The sequence below is a fragment of the Oryctolagus cuniculus genome, chromosome 7 (genome assembly GCF_051225735.1).
Source record: "Oryctolagus cuniculus isolate XC-2025 breed Fujian yellow rabbit chromosome 7, ASM5122573v1, whole genome shotgun sequence".
Classification (NCBI taxonomy): domain Eukaryota; kingdom Metazoa; phylum Chordata; class Mammalia; order Lagomorpha; family Leporidae; genus Oryctolagus; species Oryctolagus cuniculus.
The window spans coordinates 6,534,080-6,559,252 of NC_142873.1; the positions used below are offsets into that span (position 1 = coordinate 6,534,080).

A 25,173-nucleotide genomic window follows, 5' to 3' on the forward strand; every position below is an offset into this window, starting at 1 on the left:
GGGCTTCAGTTCAAAGGCATCACGGTGCAGGGCCACAGGAGAGAACAGCAGACTTAATGCACATGTAGACTCTTGCCTCCCTCCCTCCCTCCGCAATCCTCCGGTGCACAAGGGCACAGTGGGGGTTGCTGGGAAACAGAGTCTTTGATGATGTGCTCTCCCTGCTGTGAAGACTAATGACTTCAAAGAGGGCAGCCTGCCACGCTAGGGGCTTCCGTGAAAATCTGACTGCAGTGTAATTAGGCAAGAGGCTCCGGTTCAGGCTAGTGTGTCCAACAATGCCCTCCCCAGCCTGTTAGAAAGCACAATTTGAGGAAGGGAGAGACACGGCTTCTGAAAAGCAAGAGCGTGTCTTTGATGCCGGCAGAGAAAAGGAGAAAAGTTCAAGCCAAACCAAACCAAACAGAAGCGATGGTTGTCCAGTGGTCAAAGTTGAAAGATTTCAAATAATGCAAGTAGACCCTCCCTGCTGCAAACCATCTTCCCGGCAGGTGTTCAGGAAGCCTCACTCCCTGGTTCTCAGGGGAAGGACCAGTTGACTCCACTGCCACTGGTACTATCAAGCACATCCTTCCTGAACTAGACATTCTGCAGTTCAAGAATCTATCACTTACTCCTCATTACAACCTTGTGAGGCAGGTACTGTGGTGATCCCAGGTTCACAGGAGAGGACGTTAAGGCATGGAGAGCTTAAGAATCCACCCAGGGAAGGGGGTAATTAGAGAATTATAGAAACAGGATTTGGACTCAGAAGGTCTGCTGGTAGAAGCTTAGCATTTCTTTGTTATGGGCTTTGTTCATTACAGACTTAAGCATTTTTTTTTTTAATCTTATTTTATTTATTTGCAAGGCAGAGAGAGAGAGAGAGAGAGAGAGAGATTGATCTGTGGTTCACTGCCCAGAGACCCTGATGGTCAGGGCTGGGCCTGGCCTGTCACCAGCCTGTAACTCCACCGGGGTCTCTGAAGTGGGTGGCCTGGGTCCATGTACGCAGCAGAGGGCTAGTACATCTGTTGCTTTCCCAGGTGCATTAGCAGGGAGTTGGATTGGAAGTAGAGTAGTGGGGATTCAAATTAGACTCTGATAATGGGATGCTAGCATTGTAGGCAACAGCTTAAACCAGTACACCATAACACTGACCCAAGATTTAAGTTTGTTCATGGGATCAGGGATGTGGCATAGAGGGCTAAGCTGCCACCTGTGACGCCAGCATCCTGTATGAGCAATGGTTCGAGTTCTGGCTGCTCCACTTCTGATCCAGCTCCCTGCTAATGCACCTGAGAAAGCAGTGGAAGAAGGCCCAAGTATTTCAGCCTTTGCCACCATATGGGAGACCCAGATCAAGCTCCTAGCTCCTGGCTTCTAACTGACACAGCTTCAGCCATTACAGTCATTTGGGAAGAGAACTAGTGGATGGATGATCTCTCTCTCTCTCTCTCTCTCTCTCTCTCTCTCTCTCTCTTTCTCTCTTCCTTCTCTGTAACTCTACTTTCAAATAAAACAAATAAAAATCTAAAAAAATACTTTGCACATCTGACATGGGCTGGGACTCACAGCATATTTTTGCTGAGGTCCGCAGTAGAAGTGCTGTGTCATCAAGATTCCCTCCTTCATGCCCCAACATCTTCCTTGCTTGAAATCCCACCAGTACCAATTTTTCTATTTTTCTTGAGCACCCACCCTACATGCTTGAGAATGAAATAAATAAAAAGAGCCCTTTGCTCCCAAAGACTTAGGGTATAGTAAGAGGTGAAGATGGCAAATAAAAATAACTGAGGCAGACTGGGGCGACTTCCACAAGAGAGTGGCAGGCCTGAGGCAGCCGGAGGAGGAAGAGGCTGCCACCTGGGAATTGAGTTTGCAGTGAGCAGGTATTTGGGCTGGGCCTTGCAGAATGGGTGGAATCAAGCAGGTGGAGTACTAGAGGGAGGGACCTAAAGGGGAAGAAATGGCATGAGCAGAAGTGGGGAAAGGCAAGCAGGGTCAAAAGCAAGAGGTTCTGTCAGGCTGGAAACAAATGCTGGGTACGTGTCACTGGGCAGCTGCAGTGCCAGGAGGGTCCTGGTCCTGAGAATTTACATGATGGCCATACTCATCCCCATACACCACTCCGACAGCCTGGCCTCTGAGCTCGACTCTTGGGGCCATCCTAGCTCCTTCCACTCCTACTGTGTGCTTGCTCTCACTGAAGTTCTTGGACCCCTCTAAGCCACGGTGTCCTCGTCCGTATGACGTGATGAGGAAAACATGCACAAGCCCACGGAGCATTTATGGTAATGCCTGTCTCACAGAAATCGCTCGATAACTATAACTGATCACTATTGGAAAAAAGGTAACAGATACAAAGCCCTAGAAGAGGGCCTTGACTCTCATAAAAGAGTCCATGACCTGTGACCTCCCTCCCTTACTTCTTAGACCATGGAGCATCCCAAAACATTCTGCAAATGCACTTCATTGTTGCCTTGAGCATTCATTCCTCTGGATTAAACTCCACCTCTCCACAGGATTCTTTAACAATACAAATGTACCTGGGACTAGGGAGGAAAAATTAAGTGGCTGACAGTGGAGAGAAGATAAGTCCATCAGCTCAAACCCTGAAAGCTGGGGAACCCAAAACCCTGGATGGAGGGCAAACGGATTGGGAACTTCACCCACTGACCACTATGCATGCCATAGGCTCAGCTGTCTAACTCACATTACCCTACCTTCCAGAGGAAGAGAAGAGAGGCAGGACAAGATATAAAATCACACGCTCTTGCTACCCACAGATCTGCACTACCTCCTTGTCAGAGTGCACAGGAGAGCACAGTACATGACTTGGGTCAGACTGCCTACGTCTGATGCCAGTCATGCTACTTACTAGGAGTGCAACTGTTGGGTCAAGTTCCAGACTTCTCTGTGCCTCAGTTTATTCCTCAATACAAAGGGAATAGACTTGTAGAGCTGTGTGCAGCAAGACTGAAACAGACAGAGAGCTCTTAGAAATGTGCCAGGTACCCAGTATATGAAGTCCCTGTTCATATTAGCTTTGAGCATTATCACCTTTACCTTCACTATGAAGTAAGAACCCACTGAGGGTCCTAATGCTAGAGCTCCCTGTGAGGCAAGACTCTAAATAAGAGGAACTGCATGGAATGAAGAAAGAGAGAGCTTTAGCTCATGGGGAGGGTGGAGGCAAAAGTCTCAGCAGCTTTATACTCTCTAGAGAAAGAGGCTGCATTAATTAAAAATATTTTTAAAGGAGGCTGGGGCCGGTGTCGTGGCTCACTTGGTTAATCCTCCGCCTGCGGCATCAGCATCCCATATTGGCACCGGGTTCTAGTCCCGGTTGCTCCTCTTCCAGACCAGCTCTCTGCTGATCCTGGGATAGCAGTAGAAGATGGCCCAAGGCCTTAGGCCCCTGCACCCACACGGGAGACTGGGAAGAAGCAGCTGGCTCTTGGCCTTGGATTGGTGCAGCTCTGGCTGTTGTAGCCATTTGGGGAGTGAACCAATGGAAGGAAGACCTTTCTCTCTCTTTCTCTCACTGTCTGTAACTCTGTCAAATAAATAAATAAAATCTTAAAAAAAAAAAAATAAAGGAGGTAAAGATGTCTAAGATCTAGACTGGATTCACTAATGAGCAATCCCAAGCCAAACTCGTGAGCATTTCTGATGGCATCTACAGGTTGACATTTCAAAGGACAGCACAAAGTCATCTTCTTTGATTTTTAAAGGAATTTACATAATGGTTTAGAAAACATTGAATGCACATTCTGGGCCATACCTGTGACAAACTCTTTAATAGTGACTACATGGAAATACATTGAATGACTTGTATATTTGATGAATACTTGTGTGGTTGAACAAGTGTAACCAACAGGTTTTGTGAATGGAGTGAAGTCAACCTGCAGAAGAGAACCTGACCTTGCAATCTTTAACAAGAGACTTAGTGAAAGTCACTGAAAGTGTGTTAATTATTCTCCCCTTCTATGGAAGGGCTACATTCTGAAGCCTGAAACCATAGGTCCTACTGAACTCTGCACACACCATGTTTTCCCCATATGTATATATACCCATTATATAGTCAAGAACGTCTGCCTTTTCATTTAAAGGAAGCACTTCACAACCTCTCTTTTTGCATATCCATATTATCAACATAACTACTCTGATGCTTTCAGGCCATCATTAAGTAAACATTACTTGCACACAGGCCTGCATTACATAACAGAGGATCTGAAATCAAAGATGGCCGCTAAGTGACTAACAGGCAGGTGGCATACGCAACACAGATACTCTGGACCAAGGGATGATTCATACCCCGCACGATATGGAGCAGGATGATAGTTCGTCACACTGCTTAGAACTGCAATTTAAAACTTATGAATATTGTTTCTGGAATTTTCCAGTTAATGTCTTCAGACTGAGGTTGACTATGGATAACTGGAACTGTGAAAAGCAAGACTGTGGATAAAAGGTGACTACTGGCAGTTGGAAAATAACAAAAAATAGAATGGAGAGTTAATGCATAGGATAACAGAGTAAAGATTTAAAGATTTCAATAGGTTACAGGCTAAAATTTAATAAGGTTTCATATAAGACCTGCATTTTCATTGAGACAAGTGTTTTCAATGTCGAATGTATTTTCTCTTCCTTCTAACAAGCCCTTTGAAAAAAGATTTTAGTAGACAACAAATTCATACATATCAACACAGTGCATTTTCTTTTAAAGGACTTAGCCTAAGCATGACTTAGAGTTCATTAATAGAACACACAGGGGAAGAAACAGGCATGTTATAAACTCCGTAAAATGTTTTGACCAGTTCTGGGCAACATAGTCTACAAAACATAATGACAAACTAGGGAAATGCAGAAAATGGCTATCTGGTAAGGTTTTTAACAGTCAGGAAAACCGTAATCTAACGAAGAGAAGGCTCAGTAGAGAGATCATCCTATGCACCGTTATCCAATTCATTCCCATGAAGCCGGCCTGCACCTGGTGGGCCTGTTGGTTCACAGGCCTGACCCATTACAGATGTTGACACCCAGCCCTGAGCACATACTTGGACTGCTTTACTCTAGGCCTCAACGCACGGAGTGTCTGCCCCCATCTTCACTCTGTTCATTCTGAGACTCTCAGAATTAGCAGTTCTTGGGGTGTTTGGAAAGAGAAAGTCCTCTTTAGGGACCACGATTCTCTCTCTTGTTTTTTGCCAGTGAGATTCTCAATATTTCTACTCAATAGATTCATCTGTAAAATGGGAACAATAATAGTTCCTGGTAGAGCTGAAATTAAAAAGCTGTTGGCACTTGAAAATTACCAGAAGAATGGCCAATGCATTGCAAGAACCACATAAATGCCAGATACTCCTGTTACCAGTATTAATATCACTATTGACACTCTTGCACCTGCTGACCAGAGTGTGGGGAGTGCTGTTTTACCAGGCACGCAAAATACTCTGGTTCACTGGCAGTGTGGAATATGTGCCCATCATCCCCCGATGGTAACCATTTGCTCCAGTCAGAGTCAACCCTCTCATAAACAACAAAGTCTCTGCAGTGTGTCAGGAAGGAGGAAAGCAAGCTGAGAGCTGTAATCTGAGCCGCCCTGTGGGACACCTCCACCTGGAGGACTAATTGGGCTAATGTGACCTCAGGGTGTGGAGCAGCTGTTTGCAGTCTCTTTCCACCGTTCTGCACAGCAGAAGTCTAGGGACCTTCCCATGTTCAAAGGTCTTAAATCCAAACACCAACTCCCAGCGGTGGGCCTGCAGTTGGCTGTTATCTCCTTCTGCCTACAGTGCTATTCTGCATGTGGAAAGTCTTGTGGAAAGGTTAATGAACTTGGTGGGAAGGAGACCATAAGGAAAGGAAAAGAGATTCCAATTGTGGAACTCCACCGTAGTTTCACACAAAGGGCCTCGATGCTTAGCCAGTGTATTACTGAGCCTTAGATAATAATACACACTGTTAGTGCACACACACACACACAAATACAAAGGTAATTCAAAAAGTTCATGGGAAAATGGCATGAAAATATGTGTATTTTGGTGCCAAAGTTTTTGGAACCCATGCAATTTTCTTCATAGTATGTTTTTTTATATTGTGGAAATATATGCTAAATATATCAAAAACTTTACTTTTGACATCAAAATACACGCACACTTTCTGAAAAATATTTATTTATTTGAAGGGAATAATGAGAGAGAGAGAGAGAGAGAGGAAAGGAGAGGAGAGGAGAGGAGAGGAGAGGAGAGGAGAGGAGAGGAGAGGAGAGGAGAGGAGAGGAGAGGAGAGGAGATAGAGGAGAGAGGAGAGAGGAGAGAGGAGAGAGGGGCGAGGGGCGAGGGGCGAGGAGAGAGGGGAGAGAGGAGGAGAGAGGAGGAGAGAGGAGAGGAGAGGGGAGGGGAGAGGAGAGGGGAGAGTGGAGGGGAGAGGAGAGGGGAGGGGAGAGGAGAGGGGAGAGGGGAGGGGAGAGGAGAGGGGAGAGGGGAGAGGAGGGGAGAGGAGGGGAGAGGAGGGGAGAGGAGAGGAGAGGAGAGGAGAGGAGAGGAGAGGAGAGGAGAGAAGAGAAGAGAAGAGAAGAGAAGAGAAGAGAAGAGAAGAGAAGAGAAGAGAAGAGAAGAGAAGAGAAGAGAAGAGAAGAGAAGAGAAGAGAAGAGATCTTCCTCAAATGGCTGCAACAACCAGGGTTGGTACAGCCTGAAGCCAGCAGCTGAAGCTCCCTCCAGGTCTCCCACATGTGTGGCAGGGGTCCGAGCACTTAGGCCATTCTCCGCTGCTTTCCCAGGCACATTAGCAGGGAGCGGGATCAGAAGCAGAGCCGCTGGACTTGCACTGGCACTCTGATATGCAACACCAGACATACAGGTGGAAGTTTAACTCATTGAGCCACAACGTCAACCCCTAAACTCATACTTTTTTTTGGTAAAGATATATTTACTTTATATGAAAGGCAGAGTTACACAGAGGCAGAGAGAGAGAGAAGCCTTCCATCCGCTGGGTCACTCCCCAAATGTCCACAACGGCCTGCCTGGAGCTGGGCCGATTTGAAGCCAGGAGCCAGGAGTTTCCTACCCTGTATTCCCACGTGCGTGTAGGGGCCCAAGCATGTGGGCCATCCTCCACTGCTTTCCCAGGCCACAGCAGAGATATGGATTGGAAGTGGAGCAGCTGGGACTAGAACCGGCACCCATATGGGATGCTGGCACTGCAGGTGGCAGCTTTACTCGCTACGCCACAGTGCCATCCTCCAAATTCATAGTTTTTTTTTTTTTTTTGCATATCTTTTTTTTTTTTTTTTTTTTTTTTGACAGGCAGAGTGAATAGTGAGAGAGAGAGACAGGGAGAAAGGTCTTCCTTTACCGCTGGTTCGCCCTCCAATGGCCACTGCGGCCGGCGCACCACGCTGATCCGAAGCCAGGAGCCAGGTACTTCCTCCTGATCTCCCATGTGGGTGCAGAGCCCAAGCACTCGGGCCATCCTCCACTGCCTTCCTGGGCCACAGCAGAGAGCTGGACTGGAAGAGGAGCAACCGGGACAGAATCTGACGCCCCAACCAGAACTAGAACCCGGGGTGCCAGCGTCGCAGGCAGAGGATTAGCCTATTGAGCTGTGGCACCAGCCTAAATTCATCCTTTCAATTACACTTTTCCACAAACTTTCTGAAGTACCTTCCTATATGTGTATATAAAAGCAAAGCAAGAGATAGAACAACATGAAAATATTTGTGCTTACAAAGCATCTTACCTAGAGAAATAAGACAAGAAGTATACATTCTATACAAGGGATGGGTGGCATTTCAAGTGACTTGGGTTTTTTTTTCCTTTTGTTTCTGCCTTTTCTAGATTTTTCTATGAGTCACTTGTTCCTTTAGTACAAAGGGGAAAAAAAAGATGCAAAAAGCAAGATGTGCAAGGACAAAATGTTTGCTCTCTAATTTTTGAAATTATATAAAGTTGAAATCTCAGGAAAAAATAATTATAGTATGAGTGTTAGAACAAGAATGAAAAGTACTTGTCTAGGAGAAATTAACCTTGAGATTACTTTTATTCAAATTGTTTTAACAGAAATTGTAGGTGGCATACATATCATTAATTGCTCAACTCTTGAAAAAAACCCTGTTCATAGGATTTTTATTCAGATTCATGGGGCTATTAAAAATAAACCTAGCACAATGTCCAGTATTACATGCTTAATACGTGATATCAATTAGCATTATGTAAGGGATTGCTCAAAGTCTTCTGTGACACTGAAGTTGCATTGCATTGTGGTGTTGAATGTGTGGGTCACTAGCTGGTATTTATATAGACTAATTAAAACTACACCAAGTTATAGGGAAATTTGCATTAGAGATGTCTGACCTGGATTCCAGATCTTGAGCCACCTTCTTTTAGGTAAAACTGAGGGTTTTAAATTAAACATCAAGAATGACTCCCAGGGCGGGCACTTGACTAGAGACTAGGACACCCACAGCCCATTTTGGTGCGCCTGGGTTTGATTCCCCACTCTGGCTCCTGATTCTAGCTTCCTGCTAATGTGTATCCTGGGAGGCAGTAGGTGATGACTCAAGTGAGAAGTCTGACGCCGGCATGGGAGTCCTGGACTGAATTCTGACGCAGGCTTCTGGGGAGTGGGCTGGCAGACTGGTGCTTGCTGTCCCTGTATCTGTAGCTCTGTCTCTTTCTTGTTGCTTTCTGTCTCAAGAAATAGAGGGAAGAAAGTAGAGCTTCCCCATGGGAAATGTTTTGACAAAATTAATGTAGCACCATAACACTTTTAATCTTTTTTTTATCTTTTCCCTATTTCCTGATTATAAAAGTAATATTGCTCATTGTTTAATTGTGAGAGAGAACAAAAGCATATGCAGAATTGAAGGCAGAAGGGGAAGAAAACTCTTGGTGCATAGAAAAAGAAATTGGGAGGAAATACAGCAAAATGGTAATGGTCGTTTTCTCTACGCATGGCAGAAAAAAAAGGATAAATAGTCAAAATCTTCGACACTAGGGAAAATGTCCACACTCTGCACACAGTATTCTGCGAGGGGAGCCCAAGGAGGCACAAGGCCCAGGGAGCACTTCTGCAGAAAACATGCGTGCATTCCAAAGAATATATAAATGCAGGCCACTGTCTGGAAAGCATAGGCAAGACATAAAACATTCATTTCTGTAAAATTGAAACAATTTATCTTCCATTCTTGAGCAGATGGGAGGGTAAATTGAGGTTGATTTTTTTTCACCCTGGTGGTCATGTTGGAGGAAATATGAATGTTCTCGCCTTCAGCACTGTTTAAAATAAGTCTCTTGGTGTGGCAGTGGGAACAGCCAGAGAGGACAGTGTGGGACAGTGTGGTGGAGCATCACCCCTCCCTGGAGGGTGGGCAGGCAGGAAAGGATGCCGATGCGAAGTCCTGGGGCGTGGGGTCCAGCAGCATGTGATAACCACAGAACGCTGACTTCCATCTCCCGACGGGGACTGGCTTTCAGAGTATTTCAGGCACTTCTTTTAAACCTCTGTCTATGCCACTGATGCATCTGTGATATCCACCTGTCGCTATAAAGCCTGACCCCTAGCTCTGTGACTTCGGGCATGTTACTCCCCCTCTCTGGTTCTCCATTTCCCAATCAGTAAAATGCAAGAATCTTTCAGCCACTAGTCTATTGTCTGCTTCTTGTTTTCATGGGCAGGGGATGACATACTGACAACAGGACACTCTGCTAGGGGTGTGGCAATGCCACATCTCTATTAACAACTGCCTCCAAGTCTGCCTGGACTTTACAATCACCTTGAAGAGTTGAACAAATGCACGGATTCTGGAACTCCTCCTCGGTCTGTGAAATTAAAATCTCTGAGGATAGAAATAGCAACCCAGTAATTTTAAACAAGCTTATTTGGTAATATTTAAGAAGCTGTTCCAGCTGGCGCCGCGGCTCACTAGGCTAGTCCTCCACCTTGCGGCGCCGGCACACCCGGTTCTAGTCCCGGTCGGGGTGCCGGATTCTGTCCCGGTTGCCCCTCTTCCAGGCCAGCTCTCCGCTGTGGCCCAGGAGTGCAGTGGAGGATGGCCCAAGTGCTTGGGCCCTGCACCCCATAGGAGACCAGGAGAAGTACCTAGCTCCTGCCATCAGATCAACGCGGTGCACCGGCCGCAGCGGCCATTGGAGGGTGAACCAACGGCAAAAAGGAAGATCTTTCTCTCTGTCTCTCTCTCTCTCTCTCACTGTCCACTCTGCCTGTCAAAAAAAAAAAAAAAAGAAAGAAAGAAAAAAAAGAAGCTGTTCCATGGACTAGCACGTGGGAGCCACTCACTAGGGTGTATTTTGCTCCTGTGTCATTCTGAGTTACCACGGATGTTATAGTCACCTCTGAGAGTAGAGCAAAGGGCATGGCTAGTAATGACCTCGGGATCAAGATTAGCTCATCAAGGGCCTTTGCGACAATGACAAGAAGGTGTCTGTCTAGACAAATGTGCCCTTGGTCTCAGAGCCGGCTTGCCATGCAAGCACAGGTGAGGTTCCAGCCCTCCCTTGCTCTCTGAGCCTGACAACTCTCTGTCAAGGGCAAAGTGTGTCACCATATGCAGCTGAATGACCACACAGCTTGTGTGAAGATTGGGGCGAGTTATACATAATTTTCACTTGAGGAAATCCATAGGATCAGGGCCAGCGCTGTGGTGCAATGGGTTAAAGCCCCGGCCTGCAGAGTCAGTATCCCATACGGGCACCAGTTCAAGTCCTGGCTGCTCCACCTCTGATCCAGCTCTCCGCTATGGCCTGGGAAAACAGTAGAAGATGGGCCAAGTCCTTGGGCCCCTGTGCCTACATGGGAGACCTGGAAGAAGCTCCTGGCTCCTGGAGTCAGATCAGCTCAGCTATGGCCATTGCAGTCATTTGGGGAGTGAACCAGCGGATGGAAGACCTCTTTCTCTCTGTCTCTCTCTCTGTCTCTGGTTCTACCTCTGTCTGTAATTCTGTCTTTCAAATAAATAAAATAAATGTTAAAAGAAAAAAAAAAGAAATCCATAGGATCAGATGCAGCTGTGGGACACGACCCTGTTAAGGGGATCCTAGGAGATCTTGAGGGAGGAGACCACCTTCAATCTGCCTGGTCACCCAGGGTGGGGGTTTCTTCTCCTTCTAAGGGACAGTATTTCTGCTGGAATCAGTCTCTGCAGAGAGAAGGAACTAGGAACTTCAGCACTAATTCCAAGAACACACTTCCTCTGGACAATGAAATGGGTAGGAGAAAGGACAGTCACCACTCTTCCATTGATTCCTGTCGAACAGAAGATGGAAGTTAAAAGAGGGCAGGTGAAGGGAGGAAGAAAAAAGGAATGGAAAATAAATGACCAAACAAATACACAGGGAACCCTTGTCAGGGGCAGTGACAATGATGACAATGAAGAGAGTGGGATGGAGAGGGACAGAGAATTAAAAGAGAACTAATGGGAAGGTAATCTCATTTGTGGAAGGCTTGGCAATGACAGGAGCTGGGCACAGACTCGGACGTCTGGGCTGGAGGGCAGGGAGGAGGGTGCCCAGAGATAAAGGAGCAGCCCTGGCCTGCAGTCTTGTCTGAGGTTGGAGGAAGGTGAAGGTGAATGGGGCGACTGGCCGCAGACAGCAGCACTGGGGCGGAGGGAAGGGCGGGGAGCCAGATGGTGATCTAGAAATAAACAAGGGGACGTTGGGAAATATCACATGTCGTACAGGATTGTCTGACTCCATCTGGGCCACATATGAAGAGGTATGGAGCGGCCAAAGAAGGACAGCTGCAGCCTAAGACCGGGGCATGGACCTGGCGCTACGCTCGGCCCGCCAGTCTCTTCTCTGAAATGCTGCAGCTTTTGCGCTTGGTTGTCCCAAAGCTGGCAGGAAGTTCCCAATCGGTTCTAGGTAGCCAGGAGAGGTGAAGAGAGGTTTGGGATCTTTTCGAATTATCAGTGGAGGTTGGTCTCAGTTCAATGTCTTGAACTCAGATGAGTTGCCTCTAGGGGAACACTAAGGATGACATCATTCCTTGAAGCATAATTAAATCACCCCCTGGCAAGGACATGTTTTGAGCAAGACAGGGGGGCTCAGGGTAACATGGTGAACACAGTCCTCATTCTCAGTATGTAGAGGAAACTGGATTACAGGTTTGGGACACTTGCTCCTCTTGTCGATTTATCCTCTGAGCATTCACTTCTGGGAGGGTGAGAGGCAGAGAAAAGTTGCAGAAATAGAAGCAGAGGAATAAAAAGCACTTGAGGTGTTGGAAGAGAAGGATATACACATTAGGGCAGCACTGACCTCTGTGTGTGTGTGTGTGTGTGTGTGTGTACACACGTGTGTGGACCCAGCTGGAGAGGTCGTGTGAGCAGGCAGGGTGAAGAGGAAGGATTCTCATGAATAGGGCCATTCCTGACCACAGCTTTTAAATCTTTGGAGAAACACCTGTTCATTCATTTTCAACAGTGGGTCTCTTCTCCTCTCATGAATTTTCCCTCCGCCGCCATCCGTCAGCAGAGAAATGTAATGATATTTTATATTTCTCTAGTGCAGAATCTCCTTGGTGTTGCCCTCTATATCTGAGATGCCACAATAGGAAATCGGACTATTATTTACCAGGAATCTTCCAGTGCATGCATTTAATCTAATTGTGGTATTCTGAAAAATGTATCTAGGGGCCCTTGGGTACACTTTTAATTTAACACAAAAACATCATTATAGCCTTTCTTAATAATCTCCAAAGTAGGGAAATAAATTTGCTTTTTCTCCTCTAATAGTTTCATGTAAATCAATCTTTTGCCTCCTCCACACTCATTTATTGTTTTCATTTCTCATCTTTGAAAATTTTCAATTTGTCCTCACGGTCCTAGCAGATAAACATCAAACATAGACTGTAATAGTCTCTGGCTGTGTCTATGCAGCCACAGGGCTGGCAGGCTACAGAGTTATTCGGGGAATTCATGCACAGTAGACAGAAGACACAGTAAACCACTCCTCTGTGGTAGGACCCTTTCACCCTGGGGCTCCCGTCTGGCAGGTGGGGTCATAGAGGCTGCAGTGGCAGAAAATGATTGATTTTTTTGCCAACCTCAAAGACTGGTGATGTAGCCTCCAACATCCTGTGTTCTTTTAATAACCCATTAGAAAGCCGTCATCCATGACTTTGTCTAAATCTTTGCAAAGCTATTTTTAGCTTTAGTGATAGGGCCTTCCTGTGTAATGAGTTTGATGATTTTACCTAGACCCTGTCACTGGGGTGAGCTGCACAGAGTGGCTTCACCTCCCAGATCAATACATATATGTCTCTGCCTCCCTCGCTCCTCACTGGGCATTTTTGGTCAAACTGGAGTGGCCAGAAAATGACTCTAATCCCTTTGATTCTCATAACTTACAGTCTTCAATTCTCTATGAGTCCTTGCTGTTTGGTCTTGCAGACTTCCATCTACAGTATAGTTTTGGAATATGTTTTACTTGAAGATTCCAGATAAATAAAAAGTCTAGATAGTCCCATGATGTTTTGGGTTATTTTTGTCTTTCTGCATTGGAAACAGTTACATTATTAATTATGAAGGGTCCCCCAAATCAATGAGTAGTAGAGGGGATATCCTGCCATTTTTGAACTTCTCTCTCCTACTAACAAAAAATTCGAAGGGCTTGCTAGTTTGTGGGAGGGTCAATGTCCAAAGCCTTAAAAAGAGAGCTCTTGGAGATCTGGTGAGATGAGATCACTTGTCAGCCTCTTCCCTGCCACTGTAAATGACATTCTTAAACTTATACTGAGCTATTTATTTATCATTCCCAGAAAACCCATGTTTGTAATAGCTCCTTTGTACATACTTTTCCCTTTTCTTAGAATTACTTTTGTCAGGTGTCAGACAGAGCAGTTTGAGACTCAACTTCTGGGCTGGCATTTGGTGCAGCCGTTAAGAGCATTTGGGATGCCCGCATCCCATATCGGAGTGCCTGGCTTGAGTTCTATGCCCTCTCCCTCCTATCCAGCTTCCTGTTAATGCAAACCCTGGGAGCCGACAGATGATGGCTGAATACTTGACTCCCTGCCATTCACTTGGGAGACCTGGATTGAGTTCCAGGATCCTGGCTTTGGTGTAATCCAGACCTAGCATTGTGGGCATTGGAGGAATGAATCAGAAGATCAAGATTCTCCCTCTGTCTGTCTCTGTATCTCTGTCTTTTAAGCAAACTAAAAATACACAAATAAAAATTTAAAAGAAAATCCAACTTCATGAAGCCTAGTCTATGTCCTCCAACCTCATATAAGTCAACCTCAAACCACAATCTCATAGAACTTTGCTCACACTTTTAATAGGTCATAGAGCTCTTGTAATTATTTGCTGTATTATCACCTATCTATGTGAACTATTCCACAGTAGAGGCTACATCTTCTTCTGATTTCTTATTAATAGCATCCTAGCATACCCTGGACAATAGGTAATGGGGTAAATCTTTGTTGAAAACATGGATGAGTGGGAGAATAAGTGATGGAGCATAATGATGACAATATTCTTTTAAACAAACGGGCTCACTCATAGACACACACACACACACACACCACAGAATCATACAGATACTGCACACACACACACACACACACACCATCCTCACCGTAAACACACACACAGATTCCAGCCCAGGTAAGCTGGAGAACCTCACAGAGGCGGAATAAAGTTCTCTGCCTCACAGGGTCATCCCTTCGTAGGATTTGTATTAGTGCTCTTGATCAAGGTTCTCCCTTATGTGAAACATACAAATGTTTATGGCTACTTTCTCCTGGTACATTAACCTCGATTGTTCAGAGGAATTCTAACTATTCCTACTCTAGGATCTGGTTGTCCTACTTCAAAAGAATGCTTGCTTATTTTAGTGCAGGCAGTAGACGAATGCTAAGTGTGAAACACTCATACCCACACATGGGCTGCTTACCTCTACCTTCTGCAACATTATATAAAATATTCAGGAAAATCAAGCGTATCATTGATTTTTCCATAATAACCCCAATACTTATCATTAGTTGGCAATCTGTCACGCAGTTTTCAATTCGAGTGACAGTTTTCACATTCAAACCAATTTCAATTAATTTTGTGAGACTCGTTTGAAGAAACATGGCATTAGATCCCTGGTTTAAATCAAGATGTATGGCGGCTTCTGCTTTTCACTTATCTTGTCATTTTAGGAGGAGAAATGCAGTCATTTGTCTGGTGCCTTTTTTATATACATGTAAACTCACGCTGCTTATCAATCCTGGTTCCATTATCCTCAAGATAGTCACTTCTTTCCCCCTCCTAACAGTTACTCCATTATTTTATTAGTGTCCAAAATGAGACCTCATAGACAGTGATGATCATAGAATAATGGAAATTAGAGATGGAAATGACAGATTAGGTCTCCTTGTCTATTTCCCAGGGCTAATGTTCTTGTCAGCCCATAGCTCAGTGCTTCAGCCTGTCTTGTTCTAAATGACACCCATGCTGGGCCTCCACCCTTCCCCTGGAGGCTCTAGTCTACATCCTGTTCACATAGCCAGAGGGAATGGCAAAGCTCCTCCAATTACCAAGTGGAGCCAGACCATCCTAGCATGATCAGTCTACAAGGCAAGTGATGTGGCGGCTTGAGCGATTAACCACCAAATCCAATCACTGCCGAGAGCTGGCCTGGATCATTCAGGGCCAACGTGAAATGATATTTTGTAGTTGTTTCCCTCAGCAGCAAATTTTCAGGCTGAGATGAAAAGGTGGCTATCCATCACCCGCTACAATATTTTACTCCATGAGAATCACGGTCAACTGAGACTATAGCACATCACGTTAGTTAAATTCCCGGCAACCAGGCAAACATTTCAGGAGTTAAGAGAGTAGAGGGACCAAGCAGAATTTACATAGCAAATGGCAGTCCTCACTGATACACTGCTGGACATCCAGGAGCCATGTTCTCTGCCCTTCCCTCCAACCTTCACGTAAAAGGTGCCTGTTAGGTGTTTACCCTTCCACATAGACCTCCCGCTAAATTCTGTGCACTGCTTCTTTGATATGACCTCAAATTCAATTGAAACGGAACAATCCTTCATGCCACTTACAGAAAAATGTCACAGTATTTTGACTTCCCCAAGTTTCCTGAACTGGGACTCAAAGTCCCTTTCCCTAACTTCATTCTCTCTTGTCCTTATCCCTCAACTTCAACCCATTGCAGAACATTTGCCCTCTTCTAACATCTGTGGGCATCTATCATGCCTTGACTAGTCATCAGCTGGCTAAGTTCTCAGAGCTGAGTTCTTCTATCCCTTTATCATAAATCACTCTCTGGGACTCCTCAATCATTTTTATTGCTCTTCTCCAAACTCTCACCCATTTGTCACCATATTTATTGTGTGAGAGTCTAGGTTTGGGCTCATCAGAATCAAATAGATGGGGCCAGCCATTGATCTCAAGGAATGAGAACTCTGTGGCAATGTCTAAGAGGGTGCTGGTTTCTTTCCCCCCATCTTGTCAGGCCACAAACCTTACTTAATCAGTCCAAGCAATCACTCTAAGATGGCTTTCACCTTGACTTCTTTCCAGTTTTCCCCTGTTCCACTGATTGCTATTATTGGTTAGCATATATTGAGAACTTTGTCTTCCTACCCTCCTCCATGACCCAGCCAATGCAGAAAACAAACTCAGCATCCAGAACAAAGTAGAAAATTGCTTTACAAAAGCAATACAATCGGGACGGCACTGTGGCTTAGTGCGTAAAGTGCCAGCATCTCATTTGGGTGCCTGTTTGAGTCCTGGCTGCTCCACTTCTGATCCAGCTCTCTGCTATGGCCTGGGAAAGCAGTAGAAGATGACCCAAGTGCTTGGACCCTTGCACCCACATGGGAGACCCAGAAGAAGCTCCTGGCTCCTGGTTTTGGATCCACCCAACTCTGGCCATTTGGGGAGTGAACCAGGGGATGGAAGACCTCTCTCTCTCTCTCTCTACCTCTGCCTCTCCATAACTCTGCTTTTGAAATAAATAAATCTTAAAAAAAAAAAAAAAAGCAATGCAAGTTGAATGGTGGTGATGATTGGATGATTGCATGACAATGTGGATATGTCACTCAATTGGACAATTAAACATGGCAAAAGTGGTACATTTTATCACAAAAAATGATTCGAAGATATATAAAAACAGAAGTGCAATAGACAAGGTATCTGGTTTGTCTCAGTCAGGTGTACTTGGTGTTGGGGGGAGGAGAGGGAAATTGTCACAGAAATGTGGTAACTGGGGATCAGGTGAAAATACTCTCACTCAACACAGAGGATTTCCTGAATCTTTGCATTTCACCCCTGCTGACAGTCCTGGGGAAAACAAGTTTCTACTCATGTCAGCTTCGCCAAGCTCATCAAGCTCTGGGAGAGCTACACTGGAGGCTGTGTGACTTCGCGTGTCTCCAACAAAATCATCAGCCGAGTTCTGCCCGTAGAATCCGCACAGCTGGCAGCAGCGTGGAAAGGAAGAGAGGGACAGCTTGATTTTCAGCTCCCAGCTGGAGGCTGCAGGGCTGCCAGTCAGAGGCATCAGCTCTTGACTCAGAAATGGAGAGCAGGAGGATATGGACGTCACTGGGATGGTACAAATAAGGAGATGCACAGTGGCATTTTTACCCGATTGCTGTTCAGAATTTAACTACCGTTAGGTCTACGCTACTCACAGTTGATCCTCGTCAGATCTGTGCACAGGAGTGACGGCGTGGGAACTGGCTAGCGCGCCATCCCCTCACTTACCCCTGGTTTGTCCCCCATTCGTTCCGAATGCAGAGGTGCTTGTGCACTGGGTCTTTCATGTAACCTTCATAGCAGAGGCACTCCCCTTGGAAGCAGGGCAAGGAGGAAGAGAGAGAAACACAAATGAGTTGACGAACAAGTCTGTGGTCAAGAAGCTGCACGTGAAATGGCCAGACAAAACAGTGTCGCTGAGACACCTGCACAAACGCAACAGTGCCTCCCACGGTGTCACACACTCCCCTCTCCACCACCCACATGGACACACACACCTGACAATGTCTCCAGTTTCCAGTACACGATCATTCCCCCAAGTGGAAGAATCTAGCACGTATGAAACACCTGTTCTACAGTCTCTGTAAGCACAAAGACCAGCAGCTCTCTGAAGGAAGGGACTTCTCCTCTATTTCCTCAATGCTGGTGTACCACAAGACACATAGTAAGTGATCAATACATGCTTAAAGACTGCAAATGAGAGTTATTTCATCAAATATTTCCCAGAATCTCTACGGGGAAGTACGCTGGAAACTTGTTGACAGCTACTAAGTGGCAGAGTTAATATCTGAGCCTAGTCTACCTAATGACAGATTTTTTTTCTAACAATGCCACGCCACTAGCCCACAGAACAATCACTATGGACAGAGGAGGCTACTGATACATATTGTAGTTTTATAGGAACTCTGGATTTTGACTTCCAAGTGAAAATGGCTAATTATCTTGGAGCTGGTAAACAGAAAGAGCATCTAAAACGCTGTAATTTTTTAAAGATATTATTACTACGTTTCATTATCAACTGTTCCTCCTTTGGTACAGCGGGAGGTCCAAGAACCCTCTAGAATTGCATGCAAAAGTGTGTTAAGTATAAACACAATTTTCTGGGGCAGAGTTTCATAGTATTCATTTGATTTACAAGAAAATCCAAGATCCCCAGAAGATTAAGAATCATTGCTCTATTTTGTACAGATATTGAAGGAAATTGTCACTACTTCCTTCTACTAATATTTTCTTCTGCAATGCTATGTATCACTGAACTACTGAGGGCAGTTGCACTTCAGCACTAGTTTTTTTTTTTTTTTTTTTTTTTTGTCTTTAATGGCTGGTTATTTAATTTAGACTGGTGAAATAAGAGTGTGACTTCCTGAAATTTGTAAATAACCAAGGTGCCATTCCCTAAGGGGAAAATGAGCATACGGTTTCTTTATTTCCCAAGGAGGAGACGCTTAGAAAGGATATCAATAGAACAATAGCTTTGAGTTACATTTGTGTTTCTGAAGATGCAATCCAGTGTAAATGAAATGCAACAGATTCACTGTTGAGGGGAAGTGACTGGCAGGGTCCGAGCAAGGAAGGTTTTGAGTGGATCATAGCTCAACCATCCATTCCCAGACTGACCCCAACCCACCTCCATCAGGATCACACACTTCCAGGTCACACTCAATTTTGTCTCCCACACTCACTAAACTCAATGTGCTGAGGAGTGGAATGAAAATAGGTAATTTCTTAGTTTGTGAAAAATCCACAAAAAGTATTGTGTTGGTACTTTGTCTCCTGTGAGGCAAATTCTGCCTTCCACCTAGGCTACTGTAGAATCTATTTGTTCACAATGGGCTCACATTTACTGGTTTCAGCGTTGCAGAGTCATATCTAGGAATGGTCAGGGAGCTAGGAATCAACCCTAGGAAAGCAGAGCTTGAAAGGAGGTGTGGAGGAGGACCACGCTCGCCAGGGTACACTGACTCTCTGATAAACCCAGCTCCAAAGAAGCCAGATGTCATGGAGAGCATCAGACAGCAATTACCAGGAGCGACCTTTGACCCTGACCAAGACCAAGTGCCGCATGGACCCCGGACCACAGTCTGCACAGGGCAGAGAAAGCTTAGTTTTCCCCTAAATGAGTAGGCCTTTCATAAATGCTGTGTAATGAGAAATCAATCCATTAATTAAAGGGATTGTCTTAAACTTACAGATAACACCAGCACCCCCTACACTCAGACACCCAAGCCAATTAATGGGTCAAGTGCTCAGCATTGTTTCTCCCCTAGGGAAACACACTCTCCTGACTGTCCTTGAGGACTGCAGGGGTTCCGGTTTACCATTAAAAAACAAAACAGGAAGTATTCTCAGGAGGGTGCCAAACCCATTACTCTGACTCTTAGAACAGTCTCAACTGGTTGCCTTGCCTAAATTTAAGGGCTGAGAAAAAAGGGAGTCCTCTCCCACATTTCATCTCTAGTTACCACACAACATGTAAAAATAAATGCAGTAACAACTCTGGGTTCAAGCAGAGCCTGATTTTCCTAATGATGGCAATACCGACGATTTGTATAGTGCATTTACCTTCTCAAATTGCCTTCACAGTCATTATCTCCTTATGAGGCTCCCACCATTCATTACTACGCAGGACGCACTGCTGACAACAGATACAGCTTTCCTCCCTATAATGGCAAATGCAGCCCAGAGTCATGGAAACAGAGAGATTTCCAAACATACTAGGCTACAGTCTGAGCACATCCAAAATTTGCCTCTCAAAGGATCCTCAATACTGGAACCTATCAAGCCAGTTTGACCATCTACACTGAAAAGAGTTCAGATAGGATGAGGCAAGTTGCTATGGCAACCAACTGCTAAATCTTGACTTTAAGAGAGGTTTTGTGCAAGCGCAGGCTCCGACTGTTAGCTGTGAATTTTAAAGACCCCACAAGGGTGTTGGATGCCCTCCTAAGCTAGAAGTGTTACAGTTTCTGCATCTGCCGTGACAGATGGCGGGGAACACATGAGGCGCCGACTTGGTGGTGGTACACATAGGAATCGCATGGAGATGTGTCATGGCCACAGCCATGGAGACAGAGTCCCACGCAGGAGGCACGCAGGCAGCCGCACTGCCAGAGAGGAGAACCCCACGGAGAGAGGTCGCTGCAGGGTCTGAGGCAGGCTACACCGAAATTGGGCCAGGAGCCCTGAGGGCACAGGCCTGGAGCAGCCCTGTATGACAGCCAATGTCTTGGGCCATTTCCCATGCTACAGAGGAAGGGTGAGGCACAAATCTCAGACAGCCTTGAAGCCAGCACTCCTCAGGCATGGTGGTGTGCCAGGAGCTCTTCACCAAGTAAATTCAGGTCAAGACCAAAAGGCCTGGGTTGTCTCTGAGCATCAGGTAGCGGCTGGCTTTTATTAAATGGAATTGAATGTTCTTGGTCTCAAACGGGAGACCTTTGCAAGGCGAGTGGATTTGGGTAGTATCTAATTGTCTGGTATCTCCACTATGGCGACATCAGGCAGGAGGCAGGCCTAGGGACAAGGACTTGCACACACCTCCGGCAGGGGACACAGGGCTATGTGCCAGCAGTACATCTCGAAAATGCTTTCATGGTGCCACAAAGATGAGTATGGAAAGACTGCGCAATTTCAGTGGCAGGAATGAAATGAAGACTGAGGTACTCTGCAAATTGTTTTTTGTTTTGTTTTGTTTTGTTTTGTTTTGTTTTTGACAGGCAGAGTGGACAGTGAGAGAGAGAGAGACAAAGAGAAAGGTCTTCCTTTGCCCTTGGTTCACCCTCCAATGGCCGCCACCACGGCCGGTGCACTGTGCTGATCTGAAGCCAGGATCCAGGTACTTCTCCTGGGCTCCCATGGGGTGCAGGGCCCAAGCACTTGGGCCATCCTCCACTATACTCCCTGGCCACAGCAGAGAGCTGGCTGGGAAGAGGGGCAACCGGGACAGAATCCGGCACCCCAACCGGGACTAGAACCCGGTGTGCCGGCGCCGCAAGGCGGAGGATTAGCCTAGTGAGCCGCAGTGCCTGCTGCAAATTGGGTTCTAAAACCCAGGGAAGGTGAGAGGGAGAGGGAGAGGGAGGGGGAGGGGGAGGGGAAGAGGGAGGGGGAGGAGGAGGGGGAGGAGGAGGAGGAGGGAGGGGGTAAGAAGGGAAAGGGGAGAGGGCAGGGGAAATGGGGAGGGGAGGGGGAGGGGAAGGTGGAGGGAAAGGGGAGAGGGGAAAAGGGAGAGGGGAGGGGAAAGGGGAGAGAAAGGGGGGAGGGGGAGGGGGAGAAGGGAGTGGGGAGTCAATGGCTTAGAGCAAGGGAAACAGAAGAGAGCTGGACTGGGTCTGGAAGTCAAGTCTGATGCCCCTTGGCAGGTTTAAACATTTCCTTGTGGTTGGGTCTGGTCTACGGAAAGACCTGGACAGAAGACATTTCAGTGAACATCTTGGATGGAGATTAAAACTTGATTTAGCTCAGAATCATGGGCTCCTTGCAGACCCATAAAAGCTACATATCTTGAAAAGGGCAATGAGGGTCTGTGGCCAGGATTGATGGGGCCTGTGAAATTAAGCAGGTGTACAAAGCCTTCACAGCTGCCTGGGTGGCCAGAACAAAGGCCAGGAATGGAGCAGAGAGAAAAAGCGCTGAAACCAGTAATCTGTATTTCCATCAGGGAGTGAAGCAAACACAATCTGACAAACGCACGACAAAACCCCTTAGAGAATTCAGGAAAAGCCAGCCTCTGGCTGGACTCAGTGGGGCACTGCGTCATACCACCAGATTGCTTTACACGTAGCCCACCTTGCCCAGGGCTCCAAAAGTGGGACGTCTGGGAGGGCTCCTCACTACAGTTGGTAAAGTGTTTTCTGGGGGCTGGGTTCTGCTGCAACTACTTGAAAGCAGGATTCTCAGCCTCCCACCCTGGCCCCCTCCCTGAAGAGTGAATGCTACGTGCAGGGTTACATAACGAACAGGAGGTCTGGAGTCAGCAGCCTGTGTGTGAAATCCAGCTAGGCCAGGACCAGACAAGTGACTTGGGCCAAAGGGTCCACATCTCTAAAATGGGGTGAAGAGCGTCATGGCGAAGCTTCACCTGTGTAACCCGTAAACTGTGGTGCTTGCCACCTAGTAAGTGCCCCGTAAGCATCACCTGTCCTGTTCTTACCGGTTTTACTGTTCCCACTGGTTCTCCCTCTGGGCAGGCAATGTGGAGGTAGAAGATGGTACGTTTTCTGAAGTTATCAGCAGGTGCAACCTAAGTGACCTGCATCCTGAGCTGCTAACCAACCAAACAAGGAACAGACCTCATCAGTTGGGAACTGCTAGGAGAGGGTCCTGGTGCTCAGTGGACGATGAGAAACCAGAGAAAAATCTGGGGGCATGTGCCTCCCATTTCTCAGATGCACTCCCATGCCAACCAGAAAGCCTGCAGAGCCTTGCTAATGATAAGAACGCTCGCCAGCGCTCACTGTGTGGCAGGCATTGGGCTAAGAGCCTGAGGCTCTTTCCACCCTCCCAGCCAGTGTGCTGCTAGCGTGTGAATGCAGTGAGAAGCTAGAGGGGGAATCAGGTCAGCAAGCGGCCTGCAGCTCCAGTTCTTCCTGGATTTCTGACACATAGAAGGTCTTCGTATCGGCTGGGAGGACGTGAAGACAGAGCACCACGGTACTTGGTTTTCTCTCTTTGTCTTCCCTTCCCTGGTGTATGAGTTTTCAATATTGCCACAAACATAAGAGGGTATGAAACACTATTCTGCAGGACAGAGTGTGCCGTGGGTGTCGGTGTGCTGGCTGACACCCTGCATCTGTGTGGCTGTGCTCCCTTCTGGGGGCTCTGGGAGAAATGTTCCCCAAACTTCGCCATCTTATGGAGGTCATCTACATTTCTTGCTTTGTGTCCCTATCCTCCAACTTTTTTATTTTTTTGACGGGCAGAGTGGACAGTGAGAGAGAGAGACAGAGAGAAAGGTCTTCCTTTGCCGTTGGTTCACCCTCCAATGGCCGCCACAGCTGGCACGCTGCAGCTGGCGTGCTGCAGCTGGCACACTGCGCTGATCCGAAGCCAGGAGCCAGGTACTTCTCCTGGTCTCCCATGGGGTGCAGGGCCCAAGCACTTGGGCCATCCTCCACTGCACTCCCAGGCCACAGCAGAGAGCTGGCCTGGAAGAGGAGCAACCGGGACTAGAACCCAGGGTGCCGGCGCCGCAGGCGGAGGATTAGCCTATTGAGCCGCGGTGCCGCCCCCATCCTCCAGCTTTAAAGCCTAGCTGAGTCCCTCTCCCATCACTCTACTCTGACCTGGTCTTTTCCTTGCTCTTCCATGTTTCAGGGTCCTTTTGATTCCATGGGGATAATCCAAGATCATCTTTCTATTTAAAAGCCAGTTGTTAGCCAATCTACCCCACATGCAACTTGGATTCTCCTTTGCTGGGGACCCTCACACAGTCACAGAGTCTGGGGAACAGGATGTGGGCATCTTGAGGAGTCCACTATTCTGTACCTGGTACTCTGGAGCTCTGTGCTGGTGACGTGCAAACACATGCTTGCCTTTGAGATGCTCCGAGGAAGGATGCTGAGAGCCCCAGCACCACAGTCCCCTCCTTTGCACTGAATGAGCATCTGTGTGTGTGCACGTGTGTGCTTGTGTGTTTATAGATGCGTGTGTGTGTGCATAAGGAAATACACAAGTGCACTTGCACAGTTCTGCACATCCATATGGGCGGACGCCTCAGAATGGCTGGGAAAGCACATGTCCCAACACTATGACATTTCCAAGTAAGCTAGCTGGAGGACTGCAAAAATAACGTTGTCTTGACTTGAAGCCAATTCCCACACTCGGCTCTTTGGAGAGAGGCTCTAGGGTGGAGTGTGGGAGGCGATGAAGTCCCTTACTGATGAGCGCGTGGGATGACCACATCATCCCCTGTGAGAAAAGAAGCAGGGTGGGGGAGAGGGGGCTCTCCAGCTCCAGCATTAAGGAAAGTAAGGGTCTTGCGATCTCGATTCTCAGCTGCTCCCCCAAGTGAAGATGGGGCACCTTAGCTCTGTTTGAGGGGGCAGGGTTTGGGTTCTTATTTTTAGTCTTTCTCCATGGCTTTCCAGTTGGAAATTCATCTCAGATCTTGGGAAGCTATTTGCAGGGGTGGGGCTTCTCAAAGCCGTTTCAGCAAGGATTAGAAAAGAGACATCTGGGAGGGACTCAAAGTGGATGGAGCTTCCTGGCACATGCAACAGTGGGGCTCGGCCATGACTGCTGCTTAAGTAGCTTTGAGTGACAAATATGTTGGATCTGACATGTCTGTGGAAATTGAGCAAGCCTTTATAATGCCACCTCTGTTCTGATTCCATGACAGATTAAACACACACTCTCAGAGCCTTAGGGAGCTGTGAGACTCAGGGTAAGTCACGTGACTTCTTGTGGAATTCCACTGCTGATCTCAGGTAAGGAGATGGTTCATCTCGAAGACCCCTACGCGTGTGAAATGCCAGGCCCTTCGTTCCGTGTGTCACTAAAGGCACTCCCCGTCCTTTACAGCTCAAGCATCCAAGACACTCTGAAGACGCTGTTCTCAGAAGTGAGTTTAACAACGGAGATTGTCCCCCATCCCGATCCAAACCAGCTGGGGAACTGGGGTACCAGAGACAAGTGCAGTCTCAGGGAGAGGCCCCACCTCTGAGATGAGCTCT

General features: G+C 46.8%; 1 protein-coding gene across 5 annotated transcripts in view; it reads right to left on the bottom strand.

The window, feature by feature from the left end:
• The window catches only part of ASTN1 (astrotactin 1), a 340,316-nt gene that overhangs the window by 153,725 nt on the left and 161,418 nt on the right, over positions 1–25,173 (bottom strand). For all 5 annotated transcript variants that reach the window (XM_070077167.2, XM_070077166.2, XM_051858230.3 and 2 more), the window contains exon 8: positions 17,729–17,813. In XM_070077167.2, coding sequence (XP_069933268.1) covers positions 17,729–17,813 — 85 coding nt within the window. The remainder of the gene's footprint in view (positions 1–17,728; positions 17,814–25,173) is intronic.